Here is a 16,640-nt window from a genome sequence, read left to right on the forward strand (position 1 = left end):
GGTCCGTCGTCGCTAAATCTCAACGCACGCTCCGAGTGCGGCTCTACGACGGACGTGTTTGTGGTCTACGACGGACGTGTTTTTGGGCCGTGGCGCGCGCCAGTTCGGCACGGTGTCCAACGTTTCGTTCCACGCGCCGGGGGCAGGCTCCCCATCAGCAGGGCGACGTTCGAATGGCCGAAAAGACGATGCGCAAAAAACGGTTGAGCTCTTTTCGTGCTGCGGCGCAGGTGGACAGGCGGTGTGCCACGCACTGCGCTCCATCCTTCTCCCTCCGTCGCATTTCCTCTCCCTTACGTTTCCTCTCTCTTACAATTCCTCTCTCTTACGCGTCCAATCAGCCACTCTTTCAGCGGCACAGAGCGGTTGCCCCTTTTTTGCAAGAAATATTTTTGTTGCTGCCCAAACAAAAATGGTGGCGTTAAGAACCTTTATTCCAATAGGGCGAGAACCCCCCCGAGACGGTAAATCTCGTACACCTACGGCAAGAATGAGTGACAACCAAACCGAAAAACACCGAAGAGAAAAAAAAATCATCGCGGTCATAAAAATTCATGAAACGGCAACAAAATGGCCGTGAAAATTCAAGATGGCTACAAATACCCACAGCCTCCCACCATGGCCGAGATGCAGCGAGCGAGCGAGCGAGAAAGCGAGAGAGAGCGAGAGAGAGCGAGAAAGAGCGAGCGAGAGCGAGAGACAGAGAGCGAGAGAGAGAGAGAGAGCGGGAGGCAGCAGCCCGAGGCACCGACCGGACAAATCCTGCTGCATGCAGCCTTCGTCGCAAACACTCGCAACCGCTCCCACCGACAAATTTCGTCCGCCACAAGCCCTGTCCAGGAGATGAACCGGAAAACCGTCGCGACCTTAGCGGCGGCGGTGTTTGCGTGCGAGCCGCCCGTTTACCGCGCGCGGGCAACCGCCGCTTGATTAGCGCCGCCCGATCTCCGGAGGAGCGGGCGCGAGCACAGTCATGGCCGCCGACGGCTAATAGGGGCGGCCGGCTGCCATTTTGTGCGGCGGTGTCCGCTGCGCAACGCGGCGGCAATTTGCATCCAATTTCCGAGGGGCTGTCCCGGGAGATGGGGGGTTTATTTTATTTATTTCAGGTTGTTAATGCACGGACTCTTGACTCGCACTCCCGGCAGGGGATTTGAATCCACAAACAGGCGGCGTGCAAGTGAGCGAGCGAGCGAGCGTGCGTGCGGGAGAGGGAGAGAGAGCACACGCGTGCGGGAGAGGGAGAGAGAGAGAGAGAGCACACGCGTGCGGGAGAGCAAGTGAGCGAAAGAGAGAGACGGCGTGAGTGTGTGTCTGTGAGCGCGAGCGAGTATGAGAGAGAGCACACGCGTGCGTGCGGGAGAGCGAGCAAGCGTGAAAGAGAGCGTAAGTGTGTGTGAGAGCGAGTGAGCGAGCGTGGGAGAGAGCGGACACGCGTGCGTGCGAGTGTTTGCGACATCTAAAGCGCTCTAAAATGCGGTTGCATTTGTGTTGCTGGTAAATAAATGTGAATTCTGATCATTTCCACCTGAAAACCACGCCGTTTCTAATTCTTACATGCTCAGTTCCTTCCGCCACGATGTTACTGTTCATGGTGTAGCTGGATAATGCTGTGATGTGTGATCATGTTAGTGTGGGTGAGCGTGTGTTAGTGTGGGTGAGCGTGTGTTAGTGTGGGTGAGCATGTGTTAGTGTGGGTGAGCGTGTGTTAGTGTGGGTGAGCGTGTGTTAGTGTGGGTGAGCGTGTGTTAGTGTGGGTGAGCGTGTGTTAGTGTGGGTGAGCGTGTGTTAGTGTGGGTGAGCGTGTGTTAGTGTGGGTGAGCGTGTGTTAGTGTGGGTGAGCGTGTGTTAGTGTGGGTGACCGTGTGTTAGTGTGGGTGAGCGTGTGTTAGTGTGTGTGAGCGTGTGTTAGTGTGGGTGAGCGTGTGTTAGTGTGGGTGAGCGTGTTAGTGTGGGTGAGCGTGTGTTAGTGTGGGTGAGCGTGTGTTAGTGGGTGAGCGTGTGTTAGTGTGGGTGAGCGTGTGGGTGAGTGTGTCTTAGTGTGGGTGGGCGTGTTAGTGTGGGTGAGCGTTTGTTAGTGTGGGTGAGCGTGTCTTAGTGTGGGTGAGCGTGTTAGTGTGGGTGAGCGTGTGTTAGTGGGTGAGCGTTTGTTAGTGTGGGTGAGCGTGTTAGTGTGGGTGAGCGTGTGTTAGTGTGGGTGAGCGTGTGTTAGTGTGGGTGAGCGTGTGTTAGTGTGGGTGAGCGTGTGTTAGTGTGGGTGAGCATGTGTTAGTGTGGGTGAGCGTGTGTTAGTGTGGGTGGGCGTGTGTTAGTGTGGGTGATCGTGTTCGTGTGGGTGAGCGTGTGTTAGTGTGGGTGAGCGTGTGTTAGTGGGTGAGCGTGTTATTGTGGGTGAGCGTGTGTTGGTGTGGGTGAGCGTATGTTAGTATGGGTGGGCGGGTGTTAGTGTGGGTGAGCGTGTGTTAGTGTGGATGAGCGTGTTAGTGCGGGTGAGCGTGTGTTAGTGCGGGTGAGTGTGTGTTAGTGCGGGTGAGCGTGTGTTAGTGTGGGTGAGCATGTTAGTGTGGGTGAGCGTGTGTTAGTGCGGGTGAGCGTGTGTTAGTGGGTGAGCGTGTGTTAGTGTGGGTGAGCGTGTGTTAGTGTGGGTGAGCGCGTGTTAGTGTGGGTGAGCGTGTGTTAGTGTGGGTGGGCGTGTGTTAGTGTGGGTGGGCGTGTGTTAGTGTGGGTGAGCGTGTGTTAGTGTGGGTGAGCGTGTGTTAGTGTGGGTGAGCGTGTTAGTGCGGGTGAGCGTGTGTTAGTGTGGGTGAGCGTGTGTTAGTGTGGGTGAGCGTGTGTTAGTGTGGGTGAGCGTGTGTTAGTGTGGGTGACCGTGTGTTAGTGTGGGTGAGCGTGTGTTAGTGTGGGTGAGTGTGTGTTAGTGGGTGAGCGTGTGTTAGTGTGGGTGAGCGTGTGTTAGTGTGGGTGAGCGCGTGTTAGTGTGGGTGAGCGTGTTAGTGTGGGTGAGCGTGTGTTAGTGTGGGTGGGCGTGTGTTAGTGTGGGTGAGCGTGTTAGTGGGTGAGCGTGTGTTAGTGTGGATGAGCGTGTGTTAGTGGGTGAGCGTGTGTTAGTGTGGGTGAGCGTGTGTTAGTGTGGGTGAGCGTGTTAGTGTGGGTGAGCGTGTGTTAGTGTGGGTGCGCGTGTGTTATTGTGGGTGAGTGTGTGATGGTGTGGGTGAGCGTGTGTTAGTGTGGGTGAGCGTGTGTTAGTGTGGGTGAGCGTGTGTTAGTGTGGGTGGGCGTGTGTTAGTGTGGGTGAGCGTGTGTTAGTGTGGGTGAGCGTGTGTTAGTGTGGGTGAGCGTGTTAGTGCGGGTGAGCGTGTGTTAGTGCGGGTGAGCGTGTGTTAGTGCGGGTGAGCGTGTGTTAGTGCGGGTGAGCGTGTGTTAGTGTGGGTGAGCGTGTGTTAGTGTGGGTGAGCGTGTGTTAGTGTGGGTGAGCGTGTGTTAGTGTGGGTGAGCGTGTGTTAGTGGGTGAGCGTGTGTTAGTGTGGGTGAGCGTGTGTTAGTGTGGGTGAGCGTGTGTTAGTGTGGGTGAGCGTGTGTTAGTGTGGGTGAGCGTGTGTTAGTGTGGGTGAGCGTGTGTTAGTGTGGGTGAGCGTGTGTTAGTGTGGGTGAGCGTGTGTTAGTGTGGGTGAGCGTGTGTTAGTGTGGGTGAGCGTGTGTTAGTGGGTGAGCGTGTTAGTGTGGGTGAGTGTGTCTTAGTGTGGGTGGGCGTGTTAGTGTGGGTGAGCGTTTGTTAGTGTGGGTGAGCGTGTCTTAGTGTGGGTGAGCGTGTTAGTGTGGGTGAGCGTGTGTTAGTGGGTGAGCGTTTGTTAGTGTGGGTGAGCGTGTTAGTGTGGGTGAGCGTGTGTTAGTGTGGGTGAGCGTGTGTTAGTGTGGGTGAGCGTGTGTTAGTGGGTGAGCGTGTTAGTGTGGGTGAGTGTGTCTTAGTGTGGGTGAGCGTGTTAGTGTGGGTGAGCGTGTGTTAGTGGGTGAGCGTTTGTTAGTGTGGGTGAGCGTGTTAGTGTGGGTGAGCGTGTGTTAGTGTGGGTGAGCGTGTGTTAGTGTGGGTGAGCGTGTGTTAGTGTGGGTGAGCGTGTGTTACTGGGTGAGCGTGTGTTAGTGGGTGAGCGTGTTAGTGTGGGTGAGCGTGTGTTAGTGTGGGTGAGCGTGTTAGTGTGGGTGGGCGTGTTAGTGTGGGTGAGCGTGTGTTAGTGGGTGAGCGTTTGTTAGTGTGGGTGAGCGTGTGTTAGTGGGTGAGCGTGTTAGTGTGGGTGAGCGTGTGTTAGTGTGGGTGAGCGTGTTAGTGTGGGTGAGCGTGTGTTAGTGTGGGTGAGCGTGTGTTAGTGTGGGTGAGCGTGTGTTAGTGTGGGTGAGCGTGTGTTAGTGTGGGTGAGCGTGTGTTAGAGTGGGTGAGCGTGTGTTAGTGTGGGTGAGCGTGTGTTAGTGTGGGTGAGCGTGTGTTAGTGTGGGTGAGCGTGTGTTAGTGGGTGAGCGTGTTAGTGTGGGTGAGCGTGTCTTAGAGTGGGTGGGCGTGTTAGTGTGGGTGAGCGTGTGTTAGTGCGGGTGAGCGTGTTAGTGTGGGTGAGCGTGTGTTAGTGGGTGAGCGTGTTAGTGTGGGTGAGCGTGTCTTAGTGTGGGTGGGCGTGTTAGTGTGGGTGAGCGTGTGTTAGTGTGGGTGAGCGTGTGTTAGTGTGGGTGAGCGTGTGTTAGTGTGGGTGAGCGTGTTAGTGTGGGTGAGCGTGTGTTAGTGGGTGAGCGTGTTAGTGTGGGTGAGCGTGTTTTAGTGTGGGTGGGCGTGTTAGTGTGGGTGAGCGTGTGTTAGTGTGGGTGAGCGTGTGTTAGTGTGGGTGAGCGTGTGTTAGTGCGGGTGAGCGTGTGTTAGTGCGGGTGAGCGTGTGTTAGTGTGGGTGAGCGTGTTAGTGTGCGTGTTGAGATGGCCTCTTGGCGTCGACCTCTAACAAATTAACTTCACCTTAAATTTTGCACCAACTGAAATGCGCTAAAACTGATTTTCGCACAGCTCATGAAGCAGACCGGCTCACTTCCCCCAGTGGTCGTGTGAACAGGGTACGTGCGTGTGCGTGCGCGTGCACGCCGGCCTCAAATGGACACCACCAACAAGTCTGTGTGGCTGCAACGGGGGACCTTTGTCTTTGCGTGCGCGTTGTCCGTCCGTACCTTCTGATACGCGTCCCTGGAGGTCTCCGCGGCCGCCAGTTGTTCCTGCGAGTGCGTGTAGATGGCCGAGCGGTACTGCGTCCCAACGTCGTTGCCCTGGCGCATGCCTGCACGCGCGTCGGTGTCAGTGGGATGGCAGGGACGGAGGGGAGGGGGCGGCACAGATGCGCGACAGTTCGTATCGGAGAGGCACAGCGACGTGTCGTACAGATCGCTCGCCGGCAATCACGCTGTACATTCTCCCCGTCATCTCCGTACACCGTAGATGCGGAGCGGCAGAGGTCTGCGCCGGTGCGTCGAGAGCGCGCCGCGGACGGGGGCTCTCTTGATCGCCGAGTGTGCAGGACACTCCACCGCACGGCGGAGGGTTAGGAACGCAATAAATTGCCTCCTTCATTGAATTCATGTTTTAAAGAGCGGCGGTATTTCACACAATGAGCACAAACCTCAAGGTCCCGCGCGAGCGGCGCGTGGTGCGGCTGCCGCAAACTGCCCGCCGAGATGGCACCGCGAGCCGCGAGCGCGCAACCACCACCACCACCACCATCATCATCATCACCAACGGCGATCAATCCACTGCTGGATGAAGGCTTCCGCAAGCCGTCGCCATCTCTCGTGGCCCACCCCTGCGATGTAATGCAATGCGCCCGGACACCGGCACACGAGCCGATTTCATCGCAGGCAAATTCCTGGCAAGCGAGCGATGGTGGGTGGTAGTTCGTCTCCACGGCGAGGCCCACTTGGTTCTCTCGCGACAGCGTGAATGACGCCTGCACCCTGCATATGTTTGTAACAGACAGTGAAACACCGGCTAGCTGGACTGATACGTTTGTACGGAATCCGGCTCTATCCGGGGTTCAGCCAGCCGGAGTTTTACTGTGTCAGGGTTGTGGTGCTCTCAGTTGTGGGATTGATCCAAAAAACCAGGACTTCAGACGACATTGTGGACGATCAAAGAAAGCTCTCGCTTCGGATGACATCACGAATGCGATGATGCTCACTCACTTCCGCCAGCCTGTGTATCAACACACAAGTGTCGATTATCCGAAAAAGTACCCTACAAAAAATCCACAATGTCCTCTAAAAAATCTAAAATCGAAAACGTTAACATCCAAAATTCATCCCGAAGTATAGTATCTACAGGTGCACAATATATACACACACACACACGCACACGATATTCAAACACGGAGGCTCTTCCTTCAGTGTAGGCCTCGTAATTTTAAACGTTTCAATCGATGCGCTCGTCTCAAGCGGGGGATACGTGGGGACGTCAGTCCGTGCACCGCAGCAGCAGCGCTGCAGCTGCCGGCACTGCAAGGCGCGTAGCCTTGAGACTCGAGAGAAATTCCGACTGAACGCGAGAAATTCCCACAATCGATGAACTCAAACGTTATTTTATTCTGGCAATTAAACAAGACGGCCGGTGCCTCTGCCGATATTGACAAAGTGACCTCCTGGGGTGTCGGGTTGGCAAGGGGCGGGGGGGCGGATGGGGGGGATGGGTGGGAGGGTCGCGACCCACGGTTTGAGAAATGCTGGACCAGAGGATTTTTTATTCTGCGCAACCGACACTTCCACCGCCGCCGCCGCACGGTATTCTGAGAGGCCGCCAGTGCGCTGCCCGCGGATCGCCGGGAGAGGCCGCATTATTCACACGACGTGCACCGCGCACTGCCCGGAAATTTTCCTCCAAACATGAAAATCAATTAACATACTCCTCGCAACGATGCATCACAACATTCGGTCTATTAATCACACTTCTTAAATTATCGATTTTTTTTAGCCTTCCTTTAATTATTTCTATAATTGGCCATTGATGCAATGATATTTATTCAGCGAGAAGTAATGTCAAAGCTAATAGGTTATTAAGATTAGCGCACTACAATTATTTGTCAGCGTTGCTATTCGAGGCGTATTATTATACGCTGTGCCTTCAAAAAACAAATTCTTAATATTACACGTAAGAAAGCATTCTCTGCTCAAGGTCACTTCTCTGGGGACTGGCGTGGATGAAGGACACGCTGTGCGCTATCAAAGCGCCAGCGCTGGCGACAAAATAAAATAAAAATTAACAGTCGCATTTCACGGGCTGCCACCATTACATCTGCCACGGTCGCGCCCGTCCATTGTGAAACCGTCACAAAGCCCGGTCTGTGCCCGTCAACTCTCACACACGGAAAAGACAAAATATCCCCCCCCTCCCCGTCCCTATAGCCTTAACAGACTGTTGGGGCAAGTGCTGTTAGCGAGCACCTATGATGGCCGGCACGGCACACGAGGGGGTCGGTGGCCAGCACCACGCCCGGACGCCTTCATCTCCCTAGTGGTCATGTTTACACAGCGCACCGGGTACTCATTTGAGGCTGAGTCGACCGAGAGGAGGCCCAGGACAAGTTCAAATAATCGTCACCGGTGTTGGCCGTGAGCAGGAGTCGAACTGGGGTCGCCGGGTCCGTGGCACAAAACACGGCACGGACCATGGCACAATCACCCCGACAGAAACACGGCACGCAGCACACGCACACGGGCACGGTCGTCATCATCATCGTCACGAACCATGATCTAGCCACTGCTTGACGAAGGGTTGCCAACGTAATCGACATTCCCCGTGCATCAATCCGCAGCGGTCGAGGCCCTCGGGCACACTCCGCCACCACCAGTCTCGACCATCGGCCATTATCGCTTCTGGTCACGTGACCTGCCCAAGCCAACTTTCCTCAACAGCCAAAACGACGTCTCTTCCGATCCGCGGCGCCGCTCCTCTGTCTCCGCACCTCCGTGAAAGCGCGAGCGCGAATCGCTCCACGCTGCTTTTGCGCACTCCGCGGCGCTGCCTCCGTTTGGACGGTGTTCGTGTCCCTGACCCCACGCGCAATGCGGCGGGCAGAGCGGGCGGGCGGGCGGGCGGGCAGGGCGGGCGGCACGCACCGACTGCACCCTCTCCTGGTGAGGCGCACTTGGAATGCTGCTTTTCACTCTCGCGATCCAATTTTCAAAAAAGCTCTCCCATCCCGATATTACTCGCCTCCATTCGAATTTTTTTCTCGCGATCAACTTCCAATAATTTCCCGAGGCAAACATTTCCTTTCTTCTCGTGTCTAGCCAACAAATATTTGAATTCGCAAGCTTTTATTTTTCCCATGTTTATTTTGAGCCCAAACCTTTTTCAGCCTTCATACCAAGTTCCTCCATTGTCTCCTAGAGGTAATCGGTATCGGAATAATTAAGGTATCATTATTATTAATGTAATTAGTGGCTTCTATTTTTATTATTTTTAAATATTTCACGGATTTCATTGAATTACATCTTCTCACTTGGCATTCTAATCCTCCTCCTCCCTCTGTCTCTCCCCTTTCCTCGCGCACAGCTTCTCTCCCCCCCACCCACCACTACCCGCTGTGTCTCCACCCTGGGCTTTAATTATTTATAGCAATCACACATCCACCCCATCACACATCCACCCCATCACACATCCACCCCATCACACATCCACCCCATCACACATCCACCCCGTCACACATCCACCCCGTCACACATCCACCCCGTCACACATCCACCCCGTCACACATCCACCCCGTCACACATCCACCCCGTCACACATCCACCCCGTCACACATCCACCCCGTCACACATCCACCCCGTCACACATCCACCCCGTCACACATCCACCCCGTCACACATCCACCCCGTCACACATCCACCCCGTCACACATCCACCCCGTCACACATCCACCCCATCACACATCCACCCCGTCACACATCCACCCCGTCACACATCCACCCCGTCACACATCCACCCCGTCACACATCCACCCCATCACACATCCACCCCATCACACATCCACCCCATCACACATCCACCCCATCACACATCCACCCCATCACACATCCACCCCATCACACATCCACCCCATCACACATCCACCCCATCACACATCCACCCCATCACACATCCACCCCATCACACATCCACCCCATCACACATCCACCCCATCACACATCCACCCCATCACACATCCACCCCGTCACACATCCACCCCGTCACACATCCACCCCGTCACACATCCACCCCATCACACATCCACCCCGTCACACATCCACCCCGTCACACATCCACCCCATCACACATCCACCCCATCACACATCCACCCCATCACACATCCACCCCGTCACACATCCACCCCATCACACATCCACCCCGTCACACATCCACCCCGTCACACATCCACCCCATCACACATCCACCCCATCACTTTTACTTCTCCGCAGATTTGCATCTGTTGCTCAGAATCCGTCAAAATTCTCCGACCTCCCGAACTAGACTTGTTCACAGTCTAAAACTCACCCTGGGTTATTTTTTTTATGTTTGTCCCGCCCGCAATGAACTTTGTTCCATCTTTGATGACGCGGAATCGCAAGGCGCAATCTCAGCAGCCCGTGATCATTTTGAATTTGCAACGCGGCCACACACAGCGTGGCCCACTTGTTCGCTCACAACGTGGCTCACGGCACAACTGTCTCCTGCACACCGTAGACACGCACACGAGTACACACACGTTGCACACCCGTCCCCTGAACACAAACACACACAGCACACACTGATCCTCCTGACTCACACACAGTCTGCCCAGTGTAAACACACACACACACACATGAGGCACACTAATAACACACACACACGCAAGTCCACACACACCTGCACTTGTACATACCTCACACTGGGTTCCTGCACAAAGACAAAGTTCCCCTCTATAGCCTTAACAGACTGTTGGGGCAAGTGCTGTTAGCGAGCAACTGTGAAGGCAGGCACGGCACACCAGTGGGTGGGTGGTCAGCACCACGCCCGGTCGCCTTTGTCTCCCCAGTGGTGATGTTTACATACCGCACCAGGTACTCATTAGAGGCCGAGTCGACCTAGGAAAGGCCCAGGACCGGTTCAGATAATCGTCACTGGTGTTTTGAGCGGGAATCGAACACGGGTCGCCGGGTTCGGACCGCTACAATACCGCTCCGCTCGACGCACAGACATTCACCCACAGCACACATGCTCCCTCCGTACACACCACATGGCCAACGAATCTCCAACACACACACAGCACGCAGACGGCCCACACTTATCCCCTATATACATGTCCACACACACGACCGCATTTATTCACTTTACACACCCACACCACCAATGTCTCCAAGACATACACACAAAGACAAAGCACAGACTGTTGGGGCAAGTGCTGTTAGCGAACGCGGCACAAGTGGGGGCGAGCCAACACCACGCCCGGCGGTCTGTCTCCCCGGTGCTGATGTTTACACACCGCACCAGGTACTCATTTTAGGCTGAGTCGACCTTGGCGAGGCTCAGGACCGCTTCAAATATTCGCTACTGCTATTGGTCGCGAGCGGGAATCCAACTCGGATCGTTCGGGGTTTGTAGCGCAGTGGGTCAACCACGGCGGCGCCGCCCCACTCCCCGTACCTATCACGCACGCTGGCGCACACACACACACACGTACACACACACACACGCACACACACACAGACGCACAGACACACACACACAGCTGTGTCGCTCACACACACGCACACATCGCGGTCGTCCGCACACCTGCACATACAAGCACACGCCACCGCTCACCTGTGCGCCTCTCCACGCTGCGCACCACGTGGGCGAGCAGCGTGCCAGCGAGCGCGCGCCCACGCCGTTCGTGCGCCCACGCCGTTCGTGCCATCGCACCCACTCGATTTTTACGGCGCACACAATTAAACACCAACGCCCCAGTTGTTTGCCACGGCCGCCGCCGGTAAGTCCTTCCCGCGCCGCCCGCCGCCCGCCGCCGAGCGGCGACGCGAGGGGCTCTCGACGAGACGCCGCCGTTTCCCCTCGCTCGCGTCCCCGCTCATCTCCGGCTTTAGCCGCCGCCCGCCTACAACGCTCGCCGCTCGGCAGACACCTGCGCGTCGCGAGTGCGAGCGCGCGCAAACTCTCGCGGCGACAGTCTTAATCTGGCGCCCGCCCGCCTGCCCGCGCACCTCGCTCGGCTCCGCACTGCGGCATTCTCACTCCGGAACGGGGACATTTCAAAAACCGTCAGAAAACGGGGCACCGCGTGGGGTTTGCCCACGCGGCGTCGGCAACGCCGATGTTCGGCGCAGGATTAAACACGTGGTAAGAACGTCGAGGTGGCGGCGTTCTTCCCGCCCAGGGTGTGGGAGCGTCGCGGCGAGCGGTGCGGCTTCGCTGGGGGACCCCGTGGTTTTGTGGTTGACACCTCGTGTGTGTGCGTGTGTGTCTCTGCATGCGTCTCTGCGTGTGTATTTGTGCGCGCGGCAGTGTAGTGGTTTGGCGAGCCGCGCTACGAACAAGGCGAATCAGTGATAAACATCTGAGCCAGTCCTGGGCCTCCCCTAGGTCGACTCAAACTCAAATGGTGCGATGTGTTAACATGACCACTGAGGAGACAAAGGCGGTCGGGCATCGTTTTTGCCACACCATCCTATCGCGCGCGACGTGCCGTCCTTCCTAGGTGCTCGCAAACAGCATTTGCCCCAACGGCCTGCGTGGGTTGCACGGGCGATCTTTGTCCGCGTGCGTGACAGATTCTCTGCGTGCGTGACGGACGCACGTGCGTTCCCGGGCAGCCCAAGATGTGTGGCTGCCAAGGCCAATTTAATCAAAAGGCAGAGCACGTGACAGCGGAGGTCGGGGGTCGCGGGGTCAGATGACTGGCAGCAGCGTCGCAAATAACCAGGCTGGATGGTTTTACGGCGCCGAGGGCCGGGAAGAGACAAAGCCGACACACGCGGCGCTGACACCATTAACTTGATGGCGACCTTACATTAATACGAGCGCAAGAAGCCACATCCTCTTGACGCTGCCCGGATGGTTAAGTGCGGCCCGATAGCCCGCCGACTCGCGTACTTCTGGAATTGCGCTTTGCCGTTAATTCACAGTTTAATTGGGGACCCAAATTTATTCAAAGCGTGTGCTGCCAACTGGCTGGCACGTGCTCACAAGGCAGGTAATGACAAATAAGCGCTGCGCGAAGCGCAAAGACAAAAATCCCTCTTATAGCCGTAACAGACTATTGGGGCAAGACCTAGTAGCGAGCCCCTATGAAGGTCAGCAAGGCAGACGAGGCGGCGAGTGCCTCACGTCCAGCCACCTGTCTCCTTAGTCGCGATGTTTACACACCGCACCAGGTACTCATCTGCGGCTCAGCCAACCTAGGGGAGGCCCAGGACCGGTTTAGATAATCGTCACTCGGTGTTGACCGTGAGCAGAAATCGAACTGGGGTCGCTGGGTTAATAGCTCAGCGCGCTAACCGCTACATCTGCCGCTTCCCCTTTACAAACACACGCAGGTACAGAGAGACGCACGTATGTATGTACGTTGAACTTCTTAATGCGTAGCCAACCGAGCCCATCGGGAGGTGAAGGTGCAGTAGGAGCGTAGAGACGCCACGTGCCGGCCACACTCACCACCGCCGCGGCACAGCGGCAGGGTGCGCGCAAGTTCCGTTGGGGCGGCTCCCAACCCTGGCAACGCCTGGCTGCCGCCCGGCATTCCAAGTATGTCCGACTGATGAAGGCTTCCCTGCACCGTGCCGGTGACTGGCCGTCGTTTGGCCGGCGTTTGGCCGAACGTCGCCGCGCCGTGGGGCGTGCGGGCAGTGAGGGCCGGGTCGGATGCCACCCTCGCCACCGACGTTAGCCGTGGCCCGGGGAATTGAGCGGAGCCGCCGGAGCTCGCGGGGGCGGTGACGCGCTAACCGCCGTGCGACCGCTTCCCCTATAGAAGCGTGACGCGTCATTATTTGGCCCAGAGCAGGGACACTGAGGGTGACAACCCCAAGCCGGCGCCCATCAGGCTCACAGATATCTGCAGATCCTTCCCCGTCGCTCGGGTGCGCGCCCGTCTCGCTGGGGGAGCGGTTCTCCTTCGGGCAGGCGGCTGTGTTATTCCAGCAGTGGCGGCGTCTAAATAAAAAATCCATAGGTTTACAAAAACACAAGGCGAGGCGGGCCAAGGCAACGCCGGTCAATGGCACCTGATTTAATCTCCGGCACGGGGCAAGGGGGGCGGGCACGCGCGGCACACGGAGAGGTGAGCGCACGGAAAGACACAGCCTACGTGTTAAAAAGACAAAGATCCCCCCGTGCAGCCTGTCGGGGCAAGTGCTGTTCGCGAGAGGCACCAATGAAGGCCGGAGCGGCACACGGCCGGCCGCCCTTGTCTCCCTAGCCACGGTGTTTGCACGCACCGCACCAGGTACTCATTTGAGACCGAGTCTACCCAGGGAAGGCCCCAGGGCTGATTGAGATAATCGTCACCGGTTTTGGTCATGATGCGTAAATCAAACTCGGGTTCCCGTGTTCGTGGCGGGGTTCACATATCACCGATGTTCGCCGCGGCTGGGAACTGAACTCGGGCAGCCAGGTTCAGAGCGCAGCGTGGTTCGTCCAATCCCACAACGCGCTACCAGCAGCAATTGCTCATTGAAGGGGCTCAGATGACTCAATGCTCATTGACTTTGGGGGGGGGGGGGGTGGACACCAATTCACTTAATTCCACAATGTAGAAGAATGCTTTCAGGTACGGACGTTCAGCTAGCGAGAGGCTTTCAACGACGAGAGGGAAATAAAGATTGCTGCGCACGACGAGCAGAGACAGAGAGAGAGAGACAGAGACAGAGAGAGACAGAGACAGAGAGAGAGAGACAGAGAGAGACAGAGACAGAGAGAGAGAGACAGAGAGAGACAGAGAGAGACAGAGAGAGAGAGAGAGAGGGAGCAGGGCGGTCGCGGGGAAATTGGGGGCGCAGCGGAGGCACGCGCACAGGACCGGGCCCGAGCCTCTCGGCTCCTTCGTCAGGCACCGCGAAGGAGGTTGGGCGACTCGGGGGTGGGGGGGTTGGGGGGGGTTGGGGGGAGTCGCGACCCACGGTTTGAGAAATGCTGAACCGGAGGATTTGTTGCGCAGCCAAAACATCCAATGCCGCCGCCACCGCTGCACGATATTCTGGAAGGCCTCCACCCGTGGATCGGGGGGTGGGGGGTGGCGACGGGCGGGAGGGCGACACCGTGTCACGGATGCCGAGCCGGCGCCGCCGAGGAGCCTGGGTTCGAATCCGGGTTTCGGGATGCTCTTCGTGAAAGCGAGTCCTCGGCGTCGAAGGCAAAAAGCGACTTTCTGCTGAAATCACGAACGGGACAGACGGGGCTCGTTTCCCGTTTACTCGGATAAGCTGCGTCGACGTCGCCCGCTCGCACCGTGACGCTCAGCGGCGAGTTCCAGCGAGGTCCGGACGAGCGAGAAGCGCCGAGGACAGAGAGAACGTCACTTGACCGCCACTTCGGAAGCAATTCACATCAATTAGCAGTCATCAGCGACGCATGCTAATTCATGCTAATGAAGGGAAGGCGACGGCTCTGCGCGGGCGGCCTGGCATGATGACAAGCACCCGCACGATGCCAAGTGTCCTGAGCCTGCCGCACACCACTGCCAAGAGGAAAGGGGCACCCACAGGACCTGTGGGCCGAAACGCCGCTGGTGCGGCGTTTTTAGAATTCCAGTGGAACGATGGCAGCCTTCGCCTCTCAAACTGCCTTCGCCTCTCATACTCGAAGTGAACACATTGAGAATTATTTTATTTTTTACTAAACCAACAGCGCTGGCACAAACGCATCATTTCGCCGCCTTATAAATACGCAAATGCATTTCACTCGAACACACTGCACGCCAGCGTTTAGGGTAATGGCAATGAAAGACTTTATATTCACAGGACATATTAACGGTAACGTGGCAGGTAAAGGAGAGCTGGTTGGCATGTAACAAACGTACGTATTCATGCTGCCCCGGCCGATTCTTGACAGAGGCCGTCACGTGACACTCGTGTTTCTTTCGTTTCCCCACCAGGAGGAAGCGCCAATGGTTAACGTGGATGCCTCTCCTCTAACAAACCACGAATTTTATCGCGACGAGCAAACCGCTCCAATTGCCGAGGATCGGCGACGACCGAGGCAACGTTAATTTATGCTCGACTCTGCTGATGAGACGCCGCGTGTCGAAGCCGGTCAAGAGTTTGCTTGTTGCTGAAGTGACGTGCTCCCAGAAGGCCGTGCAGCTGATGGGTTGTTGAAGAAATGCTTTTATTTTTTTGCGCGCAGAGGCGGATACGTGAAGGGGACGGACCGTCCGCTTAGTCGTGCGGCGATTTATTTCCTCTGCGACGGGAACCAATATTCATCGAGTTAATTCAGGATTTGGTCGACGGCAACACCGACGTTCAAACGATGTAGGCGCGTGTGCCGCAGCATCTTCCAGCTCATTGTACTTGCCTCTCACTCTCTCTCTCTCCCCCGGTTGCTACCCCGCAACCAACGAGGCAACTTCTCGTCAAGACAACCTCTCCCGCACGCAACGCCCCCCCCTCCCCCCCCCCCGAAATCCCCTGCGCCGCTTCACTCGGCGGCGGAGCTTAACGAGATTCAACAAGCAAGTTCAAACCGCCAGGCGAACGCGTCCCAGGGGTCGAGACGGCTCTCGCCCCCTCGCTCTCCCCCCAGTGACCCCGCGATTCAGAGGTCACGATTCGATGCAAAAAGAGATCGTTTTTCGTCTCGGTTTTGTCGCCGGCTTCATAGCGCAAGCTTTGTTCGCTCAATCGACCCAAATGTAGCTTTAGCATAGAAGGCACAAGACGGGACACAATTGATTCTCACCCATCACAATTCGATGCTTGTATCGGCAGCGTAATGATAATCGAACTTAGTTGATGATCCATCCGACGCAGTCTCGGCGGCCAGGCAAGGGTGCGTTGGCTGAACTATTAAAATCGATTGATATAACCCGTGGTGGATTGCAGGCAGGCCAGCCTGACTGTTTATGGGTAGGACAGGAATTATTGTGCGGGAGTCCACAGTTCACAAGCAAAGAGAATAGAGGGCATGACAGCGGATGAGAAAACGCCATGCTTCGCGTGGACTGGAATACAAACACAAAGAGACCCCGTGTAGCCTTAACGGGTACACGAGGGGGTGGGTGACCAGCACCACGCCCGGCCGCCTTTGTCTCCCCAGTGGCGATGTTTACACACCGCACCAGGTTCTCATTTGGGTCCGAGTCAACCTAGGTCAAGGCCCGTGAACGGTTCAAATAATCGTCACTGCTGTTGGCCGTGAGCAGGAGTCGAACTTGGGTCGGCAGGTTCGTGTCCGCTACACTGCTGCGCTCCAAATACACGCACATGCGCACGTACGCACTCACACATGCACGCACGCACCTTGAGTCGGATTGTGACTCTCCCAGAAGACTTTAAGCAGCGACTCGAAGGAGGTGTCGTTGGGGTTGAACACCACGCGCACCACCTCCGTGTGCCCCGTCAGCCCTGCCCGGGCGATAACAACAGGGAGGAGGGCAGCATTGCTTTAGAGCAACAGCAGC

The 16,640-nt window shown here is 56.6% G+C and overlaps 1 protein-coding gene across 6 annotated transcripts in view; it reads right to left on the reverse strand.

Annotated features, from left to right (window-relative positions):
- Positions 1-16,640, reverse strand: part of MSRA (methionine sulfoxide reductase A) — a 108,499-nt gene that overhangs the window by 10,929 nt on the left and 80,930 nt on the right. For 5 of the 6 annotated variants that reach the window (XM_076072294.1, XM_076072308.1, XM_076072303.1 and 2 more), the window contains exons 4-5: positions 16,480-16,584; positions 5,197-5,303 (exon numbers count right to left, since the gene is read on the reverse strand). In XM_076072294.1, coding sequence (XP_075928409.1) covers positions 5,197-5,303; positions 16,480-16,584 — 212 coding nt within the window. The remainder of the gene's footprint in view (positions 1-5,196; positions 5,304-16,479; positions 16,585-16,640) is intronic. The other variant, XM_076072297.1, reaches the window with a different exon arrangement.

This window comes from Petromyzon marinus, chromosome 3 (genome assembly GCF_048934315.1).
Source record: "Petromyzon marinus isolate PM22_M1 ecotype Great Lakes invasive population chromosome 3, UKy_Petmar_22M1.pri1.0, whole genome shotgun sequence".
Classification (NCBI taxonomy): domain Eukaryota; kingdom Metazoa; phylum Chordata; class Hyperoartia; order Petromyzontiformes; family Petromyzontidae; genus Petromyzon; species Petromyzon marinus.